Consider the following 15,084-nt stretch of genomic DNA (forward strand, 5'->3'; position numbering starts at 1 on the left):
TGATCTTTTCAATAATTTTTTTGTTATAAATAATAAAAATTTGTAATATAATAATTAAGTAATATTCAGATAATCTTAATATATAATAAATGTATTTAGTTTAAAATTTAAAAAAATAAAAAATATTTTGATAAATTAATAATTTATTAAAAATTAATTAATGTATAAATTAGTAAATTATTTATTAATTAATTAAATAATATATCAATTAATTAATAAATGTTTATAATCCCAAAGATATTAATTTATAGGGATTTTAATATATTTATAATATTTGATATTTAATTTAATTTTTTATTTTTATTTATTTTAAAAAATAATAATAAAAATATCAATCAAACAATCCTAAATATTTTATTTAATGTTTGAAAGATCTTATAATTGATAAGGAATTTTTTGTAATCTATGTGGAAAATCTATGTTATAATCTAGATCTTTATTAGTTCCCTTAAATTGTTTATTTATCAATAAATAAATTATTCAATTTAGTCAAAATAAGTTAAGAACTAGATTTAATGGTTATCGTATAATTCCTAGTAAGAAAATAACAGGGAACTCTTGAAAATCAAGAAAAAAAAAAGGAGTATAAAGTAAAGACAATGCTCAAAATTTATAGTTTTCTTCTAAATCACTTATATTTTCTATAAAAAAATAAGAGGCTTGAAAAAAAAGATAAAATGTTGGTAATAAATTCTCTATTTTAAACTTAATTCAGATATAAAGTAAATTTATAATGCTACTATCAAAGCTATAGTTTTTTCTTAAATTAACATTGCTTCATTAAAAAAATTAAAATTGTTTATAATGTAGGGATATCAATGCAAAGAATACAATATCTTAATTCAAAATTTGTTATTCGATAGAGTATTTGAATTGTATAAATATTTGATTAAAATTTTGAATTATTACTTGAACTCATATTTAAATATTTTAAACATTATTTATTAAATATTTGATTAAAAAATTTTAAATTAATTTTATTTATATTTTTAATTAAAAGTCAATTAATAAATTAAAATTATTTTTAAAAATTAATTAATAAATTAAAAATTAATTCATAAAAATAAATTTATGCTTAAAATCATATTTAAAATAATTAGTAAATTTTAATAAATATTGCATTAATGATCAAAATTTTAATATTAAAAATTATTATTTGTAATAGAGCTCTAATAGTGAGTTGAATTTGTGACGACTTAAATTTAATTATTGAATATTATAAATATTACATATTATAATAAATATGTTTGTTTAGAATAAATCTAAGAAAAAAAGGAAACTAATTTTAAAAAGACTTAAGGTTTTCTTTATTTAGGCAATCACAACTGTCGGTGCTTTCCATTTCTAGGGTTTTATCTGGTTTTTACTTTTTAGGGCTATCATTTACATTTCTAATTTCCAAGCAGAAACTACAAAAGCAAACGTTTTTAGGGCTACAGTTTCGTTTCGTTTGTTTTGCTTCCTTCTCCACAAGCCCAAAGCTCTGAGAAATTTTCCATTTTTGCCATGGACCCTCGAGACGGTGAAGCAATTCTTGACGGAGAAACCAGCGATTTTAGATCCTCTGACCATCCGGAGGATGACAAGTCTCAGCCTCACACCGGAGATGGAGCCAGCCCTGGGTAATTTTGTTTTTTTGATTTGTTTCCTTGGAAAGTGCGGGGAAGGTGAAGGAAAATCTTAAGATTTTCGATTACCCATCACTTATTGACTTGTAAAAACGTAAATTAGCTCAAAACTAGAAACGCTCGTTTTTTTTAGATTTAGTCTGTTTGTTTCCTGAGAAAATGGTAGAAAAGTAAAGGAAAAGGTTGAGGTTTTGCATTACCCTATTAGTTAATGACTTGAAACAAAAAAAACGTAAAATAGGTCAAATGGACATATCCATTTTCGTTCTTTCTTAGTTTCCTCTGTCTATTTCCAGGAATTTTATGATATATTTAGGTATTTGTTCCTTTGAAAGGTCAACTTTAAGTGTAAATACTGTTGAAGTGATTTATGACTATATTCAATATTTGGAAATTTGCAGCAAAATTTTTGTAGGAGGTTTAGCGAGAGAGACAAATTCTGGTTAGTTCTTTAGCTTGTTAGAGATTTTTCTTAATGTTGTTGAATATTAGCACAAAGTGCATGGCCTGTAGTCTCTACCCATTTGGTTCTTGTTATTAATTTTATGCAGCACAATTTCTTGAGCATTTTGGTAAATATGGTGAAATTACGGATTCTGTGATAATGAAGGACCGGAAAACGGGGCAGCCTCGCGGGTTCGGGTTTGTCACTTATGCAGAGCCTTCTGTAGTGGATAAAGTCATTGAGGACACTCATATTATTAATGGGAAACAAGTAAGAATCCGCTTTAGTCTCAATGTTAAGTTGATTGTTCTGTTTCCTCACTGTAGTCCAGTGGGCACTATTTTACTTATTGACTTGAGCTACTGGTATCTGGCTTGATTTTTGGGCCTACTAGGTAGAGATTAAGAGAACAATACCAAAAGGAGCAGCAGGAAGTAAGGATTTCAAGACTAGGAAGATTTTTGTTGGTGGAATTCCATCGTCTGTATCAGAAGGTGATACCAATCTTTTTCTTCCTTGATTGTGCAACTCTTGATTCATTATTGATATTTTGTTTAAGTGTTAATCTATTTGGTTCAAATGGGCAGATGAGTTTAAGGACTTCTTTATGCAATATGGAGAAGTTAAAGAACACCAAATTATGCGGGACCATGCCACCAATCGTTCTCGTGGTTTTGGATTTATCACATTTGAGACAGAGCATGCGGTTGATGATCTCTTGGCTAAGGGAAACAAGGTTGACCTTGCTGGAGCTCAGGTATGTGCAATGCCCATTAACTTGATTAGATTCTCTATATTTTCTTCTTTCAATGCTGTTTTCATGCTTGAACCTTCATTGAATTTGAATGGATGAGACACGTGTTAATCAAATGATCTTTTTCTTTTTAATTTTACTAACATATAATGTCCTTGTCATGAAGCTACCTTTTCCAAAAACCAGTGGTGCCTTTTTTATGATCTTATCTGTTTTTCTTCTTGAGCTTTTATCTAGTGACAGCTTACCATTAATGTGCACCATTTTGCTCGATGAGCTTTAATTTTTGACCTGAAAACATACTTCTTGAGATTTTTCTATTGCTTTGATGGTAATTTGTAATGGAAAATAGGAAGGATTAACGCTTTATGGAATCTTGTATTTTCCATTATTTAGCAATGGTTCTTTTGTGCTTGAAGCTTATGAGGAAGGGAATTTAGAATATTAATATTTTTCTTTTAATTTTAAAAAGGCTAAATGAGTCTCATGATGGTTCTCTTTACTTGTAGGTCGAGATTAAAAGGGCAGAGCCAAAGAAACCAAATCTGCCCCCACCCCCATCCAAACGATATAATGATTCTAGGACTGCATATGGTGGTGGATATGGAGATGCTTATGGTAGATATGGAGGTGGTGGATTTGGTAGTGGTGGTTACAGATCCAGTGGGGCTTATGGGGGTCGGGCCGGTGGTTATGGGGGTTATGGAGGAGGTGAATTTGGTGGGTATGGAGGTTATGCTGGTGGTATAGGGCCTCACAGGGGAGAGCCCTCTCTTGGATACTCAGGTCGTTATGGAGGAAATTTTAACAGAGGCTATGATATGGGAAGTGGCTATGGAGGCCCTGGTGAGATTTATGGAGGATATGGTGCTGGTGCTACTGGTGGTGGCTATGCTAGTAGCTATGACACTGGCCTTGGGGGTGGCTATGGCGCTGCTGCTGGTGGTGCTGGGAACTCCTTCTATGGAAGTCGAGGGGGATATAGCGGAGCAGGTAGTGGTCGATACCATCCTTACGGAAGATAGAGAGGTTGTTGCTGGGAAAATCTCTTCGAAGTTATAAATGTTCTCAGTTTGTACCTTGTAGCTCCTTGATGTCATTATTCTTAGTTTAGTTCTTTCTTATTTGAGGTTCAAGGATTGGATCATCCTGTTTACACTTTACCTTTACTGGACTGTGAGAGCTAAGTGGGTCTTATTTTTGTACTTCTCTTTTGATTGACATTAACATGCAAATTTTGCAAGCTGTATGATTGATTCTTGAATGAGTACAGCAGGCAAAAATGAAAGGAATTCTTTTTCAATTGAGCTCCTATTTTCTGCTTGTTAAGTTCTGATCCTCAGTTCCTGTCCTCTTCTAAGTTTTGACATACCTAGATTTTCAGATAAATAAACCATGCATGTAATTTTATTACTAAATTTGGAAATTATCAAATTTAAAAAGAAAAAAATGAAAATCATTAGCACTAACTATTTCCATGGCTTAAGTTTGCTTCAAACATTAAAGAATTAACAAAAAATCATGATAAACAAGATACATACTAACCCCTGAGCTGAAATTACTTAACAATTATTTGGCTTGATAATAATACCTTTTATATTTGGGTTTTTATTTAATTTTAAAAAATATTAATCTAGATTTAATTTTTAATTTTTATAAAATTATGGAGAAAAAGGCAAATAAGACAAGTGGCAATAGGACAAGCAAGCTTTTAATTTTCCGACCACACAGTTTCCCAAAATATCTCACCAGTCCTTGCTAGCACCATAGCTTTGGCTTTGTGTCTTAAAACTTTGCCATTTGGGTAAACAAAGGACAGAGAGAGACAAAATTTTTCTGCTTGGCAGCTCCTCTCTCCAAACAATATTAAAACAAAACTTCTGCATTCAAAAATTCTTTCCTCTTCTCTTTCTTTCTAGTTTCAACCCAAAGAAAGAAAAGGAAACACCCAGAGAGAAATTTCTATATAAAGAAATGGCAATGGTGGCAGCATCCAATTTAAGTACATACCCAAAGGTGAAAGTTTTTCTATTAAATTTGGGTTTTTTTAAAAAAAATCTTTTTGCTTTTTTGTTCTTAATAATCAACCTAATTCTGGGTGACATTTACTCTGTTGACAGGCTCAGATGCTTCAGGTAATATGCAGAAGGAAAGAAAGAGGAAGAGAACATCACAACAATTACCCCTATAAAGTCATCGAAATTACACCCCCACCCAAGTCCCTTGGTGTTCGTTGCTTCCCTCCTGTAAGTCCCATTTTCTTCCTGTCTTTATCTTGTCTGAATAGTTTTTTGTTTTGGCAGAGGTTTTTTGTCTGAATACAAGTCTTTGCAAATGTGGCTCTATGTCTTTGTAATAGATTGAAAATGGTGAGTATTAAATTATGGGAAAAATGACAAGAATGTGAAGCCTTTGCATATAGGATAAAATATTGATTCCAATATCTAAAGGTCAGATTACAAAAATGCCCCAAGTATGCTCCTTAGTAAAACTATGACGTTGGGTATTGAATCATGTGCTTTGTAGCTTATTCTGGTGGCATTCTTGATCTTCTTTATTTTCATTTAAGATCACTTGAACTAAGGTATAGAGTCTATAGACGATTGGTGATGGCTATATTATTTCCATTTGAAAGCAAAGGCTTACTTGTTTTTCTCAATTCTGAAGCAAGGTCTGATACAAAGCCTTTGCCCCGTAAGGCATGGCACTTTGGAGTCTTCATTTTGTTCTTGAAGATTTAATGGAGTAAATTGAAGGATAGAGTACCATTATTTTGTAAGCATTTTAGAGATTCTGGTTTACATTAGTGAAATTTTAATTAATGGTTTGTTGAGTTTACGTGGAAGCAAGCGTTTGAAACCTGTTTTCCAGATGTAAATGTTGGGTAGTTTGCAAAATCGGATCGAAGGAGAGGTTATCCGGTTTTCAGCTGTTGGTGGTCTCTCATTTCTTCTTTTTCCTCCCTTCCACTAATTTGGCATGATGATGACATTATTCGCATGATGACAAGAAGACATTAGAAACTTGTAATCAGGTCTAGACAAATGGAGTAAATATAACGAGGAGTTTTCAACGGAAGAAGAGTAGTCAAACAACAGAATGAGTTCCAAAATGGCTAATGTCCGATGTAGGAAAACTCTCCAAAGTGGGATGCTACCAGCTCAGCTGGTCGCATTCGATGGGGACAATTCTCTCCTGCTTCAGCATAAATGAGCTGCCAAAACAATGCAGAAAATAATTGAACACAGCAAAACATAGTGGTTTAGGCTATTAGCATGGAGAGGACTTTAGGAAATCGTGCTTGTGCAGATTATGTAATGATTTGAAGGGGTTTAGGCTAACATATGTTGATTTATTCCTTTATATTATTCTTAATTTTAAAGTCAATTGTATAGTTTATGCATGACTTATTAGCAGATGAAGATGGGTGGTCCATATATTGGTTGTAAATTTCCAAACTATTGAGCTATCTTGTTCTGATGTACTACTTGTTTAATGAGTTGTAGGTGTCAAGGGCCCTTCATCATGTGTTTTAGAAGCAGAAAGCTAAGAATAAGCCCTTCTCTCAAATTCTAAGCACAAGGCATACAGAACTTTAATGATCTGTCATCTTTGTCAATATTGCTACACTTTTTCATGGGGATCAGTAGGTCCGATACAGTTGTGAAACTAGAGACTATTATGACATGATATCACTGCTGGGGCATTTATGTTCCATTCTGTCAGTTCTGATTGTTCCTTCTGTATCAGAATTTGCAGTGTGGGGAGAGTGTGACAATTGAAGGCCAAACATATACAATCTCAGCTGTAACTCACCGCTACCAGCTTCGCAAAGGAAAGTATGAACCTAGTGAAAAGAGGCTTGATGTTCTGTCCACAGGGAGATACATCCTTAACTTATATCTCGAAAGCTTGCTAGACCAGTCTTGATGCCTAGTTTCAAACCATTTTTTCTTCTTTTTACCTAGATATAATGCCTTTATGTCTACTTACAGAACAGAAAAAAGAGTCAAGATTATCAGATTGTAGATGTTTGAATATGCTTTAACTAAAGTAAATGAATCCTGAAGTTGTGTAATGCTTGATTTATGTATGAAACCTTTATGGTAACCATTGGCATATGATTCAACAGGTGATATTGCTTTATTTTTTATTTTGTTTTTGCTTTTGTGAAGTCGTAATCCCTATGTCTTGGTCTCACAGTTTTGTTGCATTAGAAACGCTTGGGAAAACAGTTCAATACTCAATCTCACTCTAGTGCACTTTTCGATGTGAGATTCATGACTTCCCTCTAGGACCCCATGACAGCTTCGATCATTCCTTGCATCCTCAGCTAAAAAGGACATTGGCTTACCAACAGTTCCAACTGTAAGGATTTGGCATCCATGATCCAACACTTTATATCCTGCTTTTTTATTTAAAAATATAGAAACAGCTGCTTCTGTCATGTTTGAAGAGTGTTCTAATCATGAGTGCTACCATTATTGTCAAGTCCTAGACATATATAGTTTTATGTTCCATTAGTTAAACTCCCCCAATAGCTTCATCCAACACACTCAATTATTGGACTAAAAAATTATATACATTACATCTCAAGTTTAAACTAAACTAAACTCTCTTCCATAATAAGATTAAGCCACGGTAAATTCGTATTATGAATTGACGATTTTTTCGTGTATTTTGTTTTATTATTATTTTTTAGGATGATATTTGTCTCGAGTTTTTATGCATAAGATTGAAATGTATAAAAACAAAGCAACACGTTGATATTATTGCAATTATGAACATTTTTTTAACATGTTGCAAGAAAATGTAACATAATTTTGTTGAGACCTAAGTATTTGAGAATAATAATTTCACTTCCATGCTTATCCTAAACCTGGCCACAGAAGATCATGGAAACCTCCTCTTGCGGATGTGGTCATCATGGAAGGAGGGAGAGAATGATTTCATACGTTGCACACTGAAAATGATCGTTGTAACATTGTTTATGTGATTGGTGACAAGGGTCCCACATATTGGGACCCTGTCTGGATAACCACCTAATCATTACACGTGTCAACATCAGGAACCGTGACAGGGACGCTTAGCAACATCAAACATCCCTTCAATCCTCCTAGGGACCGTCCAATTCGGAGAAAGTCCTACCCGCCACCGTTGGATCATCATAAAATTCTATGGTCAAGAAGAAGGGTAGTTGGTGGGACCCGAGTTACGGGTTAACCCTTTGTTATTTTTTAAAATTAAAAAGGAAAAAGGCATTAGGGATCAAGGACTGCCCAACAACCCTAAGCCTAACATCTGCCCTACAAAATTCCCAAAAAGACCTTAAGTGGGTCCCATACATTCCCCACCACCCCACCCACACCGGTCCAAAGAGCACAGTTGTGGGACCCCGCAGCGTGGCAGGCTGACCCCATGTGTCTTAAGTTGCTCCTATCAAGGATTGGACATCGATTTCCCCAATTTTTTTCCCTTCAAAAAAAAAAAGGGGGCCAAAGAGGATATAGGGTCAATATGAAAAGCCATTTTGCCCCCGTGATTAAGGGCGTTAATTACTAATTTAAAGAGAGGGTGCCCGTAAGGGGAAAAATCATAGGTTATATTACCCGTGGGTGCACGGTAATATCATGACAGCCGTCCATGTGCTCCTGTTCATGTTTCACGTGCCTGCATGTGAAGGGCTTTCCTCGTTCCCGCCAAAAAAAAAAGTAAAAATAAAAATAAATATGTTGCGGTTATTTAACCCACCATGTGATTATAATTAATTTTTATTTTGTTTACCTTCCCAAATTTAATGACTATAAATTCAAAAAAACAATAAGTAAATAAATAAATAATCATCTAATTGTTACAGCGTGAATCTAGTTGTTGTGGCCAATGAGAATGCATGATTCGAGCTGTCTAATAAAATCATTGTCAGTAAAAATTGTGAATTGGAAAACCTTTATAAAGTCCATAAAATAAATAATTTCAAGAGAATCTCAATATTGACTATTGCTTTTTGAATAATTAACATTGTTTAAATTTTAATTAATTTAATTTTTTTGAGTTTTATATTTAAGATATTACAAGTTATTAATATGCTATCACTTAATCTCAAAATATCACATCATAAATGTATAAATATTTTTAAAATTATAAATATTTATAAAATTTTATATCACTTGTTGGTTATAAAGTCACATGTACTTTGGCTAGAAAAAACAAGTAGGAAGGTTAAAGATAAATGGATTTTTTTTTTTTATAATTAAAGAAGGGAATTTATAAATTTTTCTCTTTAAATCATACATAATGTACCAATTAATTAGATAAATGTTTAGATGTCGAGTTTTTTTATATAAGAATAAATTAAAAGTTATGATTTTGTTATTTATTTTGGAGAAATAAATACAATATTTTTTTCCTATAAAAAAGTGCCCACTTTTTTTATTTTTTGCTAAATTAAAGGCTTTAAGTGCATTGAAAATAGTACTTGAATGGTTTTAATGGGGAAAAGTTGGTAGTGGGAGGGAGGTTATCAAAAGAGGGGTGGCCCAAATTTAATCCATCTGTTTCCACTTAAAACTTTGAAGATTTTACAAGAACAAGAACAAGAAGGTGAGGAACCAAAGCAAAGCAAAGCAAAGTAAGAGAGAGAGAGAGAGAGAGAGGGAGATATATATATATATATATATAAAGGCAGAAGCTTTGTTTTTTTCCTTTATTGCCTGAGAGGGAACAACCTAAAGATAAAGACGGCTTTAAGCTTTGCTTTGCTTGTCAAGTTAGCTTTGTTTTTCCTCCTAATCTTCTTTCATAAAACGACGAAACAAAACAGAACATAAACTTTTTTTTTTTCATTCATAATTTTTTTAAAAAAAAGAAAAAACAAAGCCAATTATCATTATTATTATCATTGTTTTCTTTCTTTCTCTTTCTCTATCTCTTTTCTTGTTTGGATCGGATCTGGAGAGCTTCTTAGGAGAAGAGAAACACACACGAAGACAAGGCAAAATCCGAAGAAAGCTGTTTCACTTTTCTCTTCTTAAAAACAGCTTTTTCTTTTTTTTTTTCTCTTTTTTTCCTTTCTGGGTTTTTCATTTCATGAAAGATTTCAGTTTGCCCAGCATTGTTTTCTCTGTTCTATGATCAGGTAACTTGTTTTTGGCCTCTTTAAAGTTTTTTTTTTTTTTATGATGGGTACTTTGGAGTTTTTTTTTCTAAGCTTGTTTTTCTTGGTCATGCATTTTCTTAGTAGCCAAACATTGCATTTTAGCTATCAAAAAGAAAAAAGAAGTTTGCATTTTGGGTTCTTGAGATACTTGAAAGTTATTTTGTTTTTTTTCTCTTAAAAAGCAAAGAAATTGGCTATGCTTCAATGGGTTGGATGCTTAGAATTTTGCATTCATTTGATTGTTAATTACGGTTTATTATCTTGTTTTAAGGGCCAGCAGTTTATATCTTGGTATCTCCGTAATCTTTGGTGTTTTCTTTGATTGTAAATTCTGTTGGTGATTTTGTTTTGTTCAAATTTAGGACTGCTGCGTGAAATTTACTTTTCTTGGTTTCAACAGCTTAGTATTTTGACTAATTGTATTTCTGTAACAGTTGATTTTGTGTTGTTGGGACATTTAAGTTGGATGATTCTATAATTAATGGCTGAATCGTAGAGTTTTCACCTAGAGGAATAAAGTTTACTTTTGCTGAATTGGACTTTGGTTTGGCAGTGGTTGGTGATGTTGAATTCTTCAATGGAATCACTTGCTATTTCTTCATCAAAGAGTCAAAGTCCCGGTTCTGCCATAGGCAATAATAACCCTCATTCAGCATCTGGTACGCCTAGGCCTTCTCGGCCTCCATCTCCAAAACAATCAAGAAATGAAGGACCTTCTTCTACATCGCAAGTAACTACTCTTAATCATGGCGTAAGGATTGTTCGACATCCAAATGGTACTATAGGCTATCAAAAGCATTCGTACAAACCAGCCTATGGCAACATGCAGCATGAAGAATTGCCTAACATGGCAAAACACTATATTGATTCAAGTAAGGGGAAATCTGAATTGGTAGGAAAGAACGAGGCCACTATTCCTAGTCAGAAGGAGATTTTGACAGTGGAAAGCAAATCTTCCTTCAAGCACCCAGTCGATGATCATAAGAGTTCTAATTCAAGTGGTCCATTGGAATCTGCTAAAATTGTATCGGGTCCTTGTAAAGGAGGTGTTGTGCAGTTGACCAACCATGTCGCATCTCAATCAGAACCAAGCTTTTGTCAAAGTCCTTCAAATAGTATGTGTGCTGGCACGCTTTATGCTGAAGCCAAACAAAGTTTCACCAATACAGAAGTTAGTGAATGTGCAAGCAGTGTTGACAAGTCTGCTGAAAGTGTTGAAGTTAGTAATTCCTGCGATTTAGTTGAGAGTAGGAAGACAAGCATCTACAGAGGGAGCACTGGCAGTGATGTTAGTGATGAAAGCAGCACTAGTTTTCTAAGCAGTGCCATCTACAAGCCCCACAAAGCCAATGATATAAGATGGGAAGCAATTCAAGCTGTCAGATCTCGAAAGGGAGATTTGGACTTTAAGCACTTTAGGGTGCTGAGGAGACTGGGATGTGGAGATATTGGTAGTGTTTATCTATCGGAATTGACTGGCACTAAAACTTATTTTGCTATGAAAGTTATGGATAAAGCTCTTTTGGCAAGTCGTAAGAAGCTTCTGAGAGCCCAGACAGAGAGAGAGATTCTGCAATCTCTGGATCATCCCTTCCTACCCACCTTGTATACGCACTTTGAGACAGAGAAGCTTTCTTGCTTGGTGATGGAGTTCTGCCCTGGAGGAGACTTGCATGCCCTGAGGCAAAGACAACCAGGAAAGTACTTTTCAGAGCAAGCTGCCAGGTTACCTATTGGTCTTCTTCTTCTTATCTCCTACGCTTTATTCTTAAGTCGGTGTTATTGCATTTTGAATTTAACTGCTGGACGTTTTTGAGATTTTTTATGCAAACCCTTGGGTCGATTTCCTGTTAATATCGTCTCTCTAGGACTCAATTACCCTATCAGATGAACAACACAACAGTGCTAGGAAACTCATGTTACAATTTTATGTTAGTATTATGGTTCTGGGGCGTGAAGGTGCATTTAGAAATAAGATGTCTGGTGTCTGTATCTGTAAATTGGAATAACTTTTATCAAGTTGCTCATCTCCATCCTGACGTTATCCTCTAGTGGGGCACCATGAAATCCTGAGATGTCATCCTCTATCTTAACAAACCTTTTGGTATGTTGATAACCTTTATATCCCTCCTTTTTTTTTAAAAAAAAAAAATCAAATATAGTTAATCTTTGTCAACAAAGTCATCTTCTGGTATGTTCATGAGTGCTCCATCACAGTCTTCCTCATTCAGGTTCTTTAGAATATCAGATGTTTCATATTCTTATCCCCCTCCACTCAAGTTTTTCCTCCATTAAATATCTACAGTTTCATTATGATATATCCTACAGGCAGGCTTGAGAATGCATGTCATTATTTTTCTCTTCCTATTTTTTTAAAAAATTTTCTGGTTCAAGTTGCAATTATAATCTATCTGTTATTTCTCTTAGGCTGATAAATTTGTCTTATCCTGCAAAGTTACTATACATTTTATCCTAGATTAAAATTAATTCAAAAAGAAAAATGACGTGGACAAATTTTGACCCTAGATTTATATGAAGTACATTTGTCACTCTATGGTGAAAATTGTGGGCAGCTCTACTATTGTTTGCAGTGGTGAGGATCCTTAACTCTTAGGTTGTACTAAGTGGCAATGATGACTACAATCATAAGACTGTAGAGGTTCCTGAAGACTTAGATTCAGATCCTATATGAACTCTAACTTCTAATATCTTAACATAGTTATTAGTATCTGACAATAATTAATAAGACTTTAAAGCCCATAAATATTGTAATATGCCATGGGTCATTTGTGCACGGGCATGCGCCATCCTAAGAATAAGAACTGAATTGAAATTTCAGATGCATATGTTCCTTCTATGTTAAAACTTGATAAATGTAAATATTTATGATGACAATGTAGTTTGATATGGGCAGATTGCAGTAAAAGGTTAAAGCCAAGAAATTCCTGCTAACTATTGTTTTCTGCATTGACTTTTCTGTTGCTCTGCAGGTTTTATGTGGCAGAAGTTCTCCTGGCTTTGGAGTATCTGCACATGCTTGGGATTATTTACAGAGACCTTAAGCCGGAGAACGTTTTGGTGAGAGAAGATGGACACATAATGCTTTCAGATTTTGACCTCTCTCTTAGATGTGACGTCTCTCCAACTCTGGTCAAATCTTCAATCTCAAGCCTAGAATCAAAAAATTCAGCATACTGTGCTCAGCCTGCATGCATTGAGCCAACTTGTGTAATGCAGCCAGATTGTATCCAACCTGCATGTTTTGGGCCACGTTTTTTCTCAAGCAAGCCCAAGAAAGAAAAGAAGAGCAAAGTAAAGAATGAAACTAATCATCAAGTGAGTCCTCTTCCCGAGCTCATTGCAGAACCTACATATGCTCGCTCAATGTCCTTTGTGGGAACTCATGAGTACTTAGCACCTGAGATCATTAAAGGTGAAGGACATGGAAGTGCTGTAGATTGGTGGACATTTGGGATCTTTCTGTACGAACTTTTGTATGGTAAAACCCCATTCAAGGGGGCAGGGAACCGGGCAACTCTCTTTAATGTGGTTGGCCAGCCATTGAGATTTCCAGAGTATCCTTCTGTGAGCTTTGCTGCTAGGGACTTAATCAGAGGTTTACTTGTAAAGGAGCCACAGCATCGGCTTGCTTATAGGCGTGGGGCTACTGAAGTTAAACAACACCCATTCTTTCAGAGTGTAAATTGGGCACTCATTCGTTGTGCAAATCCACCAGAAGTGCCAAAACAAGCCATGATGGACTTTTCTGCCAGAACCGATGTGGCAAAAGTACCTAACAATGACAAGGTTCCGGGTGTCGATGTGAAGCCTTCAGGTAATTATTTAGAGATTGATTTCTTTTGATTCTTGTGATTATTTTTCTTTCTTAGAAACAATGTTTCCACCACCTCAGTCGAATTGTGCTCCAATGGTCTAATCTTTTGCTCTTGCAAAAGACCTATTTGGAAGCTCATGTTGTAACTTCACTTTGAACTTGAAGCATGATAAACAGCACTGCGAAATGCAAATGAATAGAAATGAGGAATGAAGTTGCTGTTCTATCTTTTTCTTATTTCTTGTATACTGGAAGTTTACTTCTATGTAAACTTGTGTAGTACCAAAACCGGCACAAAAACAGGCAATCCAAAGATGTTTCATCATAGTTTCAACATGCTTAAAGACCATATATCTATAAAAAATTGGTATATGGGAAGGTAGGGAATGCCAGTGCCATGGAATGCTTTCATTTCTGCACAAAACAGCACAATTGTAAGTTTCTTTGTTGTGAGGCTTTTCATCTGAACTTGTTCAAGTTGACTAGGGTTCAAAGAGTTTGGAACAAAATGAGTCTGCAAAACTTGCAGCCCCAAGTGTCATGCTTAACCAAGCATATTGTTTCTTCATAAGAGCATTCCTCAAAAAATGGACTACTTGAGTGAAATATTTAATAGTTTTATTAGAGTATGTTCCTAATATAATTATATAAGGTAAGAGTATTAAGTATTTGGGACCAAAAGAAAAAGCTTAATTTTGAGACATAAAAGGATAAAAAAAATAATAAAAAGAGAATAATTTGGGAAGGAAAAAAAAAAGCTTAAATAGTTTTATTTACAGATCAAATAAAAGGGATCGAAAGTTAGGGATAAACCAATAATCATAAAATGTGTGACGGTTGTAAAAAATTATATAAGGATAACATTTAAAAAAATTTTAAATTATTTTAAAAATTTATATTTTTATTTAATTAAAATAAATTTTTATAATTAATAATTAATAATTATTTATTACTTAAAATATTATTTCTCATGTATATTAATGTGATATATTGATATATAATGATTGATAATTACATGAAAGGTTGATACAATTATATGATATTTTTTATTTTTAACATAATTAAACTTCTATTCAAAATAAAAATAAAAATATTTCATTAAATTGAATATAATAATAAAAAATTATTTAAATTTATTAACGATAAGTGTCGTCAGAAAAAACAAGTTGAAGGCCCAACCATAACCGTCCACGTTAGCAAACTCTCTCTTGTAGCAAAATTGCTCCACGTGACGAAAATCATCAGTTTTGTTTTTTCTCTTACAGC

At 33.8% G+C, this 15,084-nt stretch overlaps 3 protein-coding genes across 5 annotated transcripts; all 3 read left to right on the top strand.

Annotated features, from left to right (window-relative positions):
- Nucleotides 1-1,168: 1,168 nt before the first annotated feature.
- Nucleotides 1,169-4,130, top strand: LOC149526317 (heterogeneous nuclear ribonucleoprotein 1-like). Its single transcript, XM_021443635.2, has 6 exons — nt 1,169-1,622; nt 2,030-2,070; nt 2,180-2,343; nt 2,468-2,567; nt 2,661-2,830; nt 3,337-4,130. The coding sequence occupies exons 1-6, from the start codon at nt 1,507-1,509 to the stop codon at nt 3,850-3,852; spliced, it is 1,107 nt and encodes a 368-aa protein (XP_021299310.1). The 5' UTR covers nt 1,169-1,506; the 3' UTR covers nt 3,853-4,130.
- Nucleotides 4,131-4,615: 485 nt separating this feature from the next.
- LOC110427971 (uncharacterized) lies at nt 4,616-6,951 on the top strand. Of its 3 annotated transcripts, none has more exons than XM_021443637.2 (3): nt 4,616-4,843; nt 4,948-5,073; nt 6,578-6,951. In XM_021443637.2, exons 1-3 carry the CDS (start codon nt 4,802-4,804, stop codon nt 6,755-6,757), a joined length of 348 nt encoding a protein of 115 aa, XP_021299312.1. In that variant the 5' UTR covers nt 4,616-4,801; the 3' UTR covers nt 6,758-6,951. The 3 variants fall into 3 exon arrangements, 1 of the variants encoding a protein (XP_021299312.1); XR_002446392.2 differs by having other exon boundaries at nt 4,832-4,843; nt 6,334-6,720; XR_016352135.1 differs by lacking the exon at nt 4,616-4,843 and adding an exon at nt 5,495-5,602 and having other exon boundaries at nt 5,001-5,073; nt 5,699-6,720.
- A 2,524-nt stretch (nt 6,952-9,475) lies between these two features.
- LOC110427968 (protein kinase PVPK-1-like) lies at nt 9,476-14,042 on the top strand. The gene is made up of 3 exons (XM_021443631.2): nt 9,476-9,962; nt 10,537-11,708; nt 12,974-14,042. Exons 2-3 carry the CDS (start codon nt 10,546-10,548, stop codon nt 13,845-13,847), a joined length of 2,037 nt encoding a protein of 678 aa, XP_021299306.1. The 5' UTR covers nt 9,476-9,962; nt 10,537-10,545; the 3' UTR covers nt 13,848-14,042.
- Nucleotides 14,043-15,084: the final 1,042 nt, after the last annotated feature.

This window comes from Theobroma umbraticum, unplaced genomic scaffold (assembly GCF_002168275.2).
Source record: "Theobroma umbraticum cultivar Fairchild unplaced genomic scaffold, ASM216827v3 scaffold_239.0, whole genome shotgun sequence".
Taxonomy (NCBI): domain Eukaryota; kingdom Viridiplantae; phylum Streptophyta; class Magnoliopsida; order Malvales; family Malvaceae; genus Theobroma; species Theobroma umbraticum.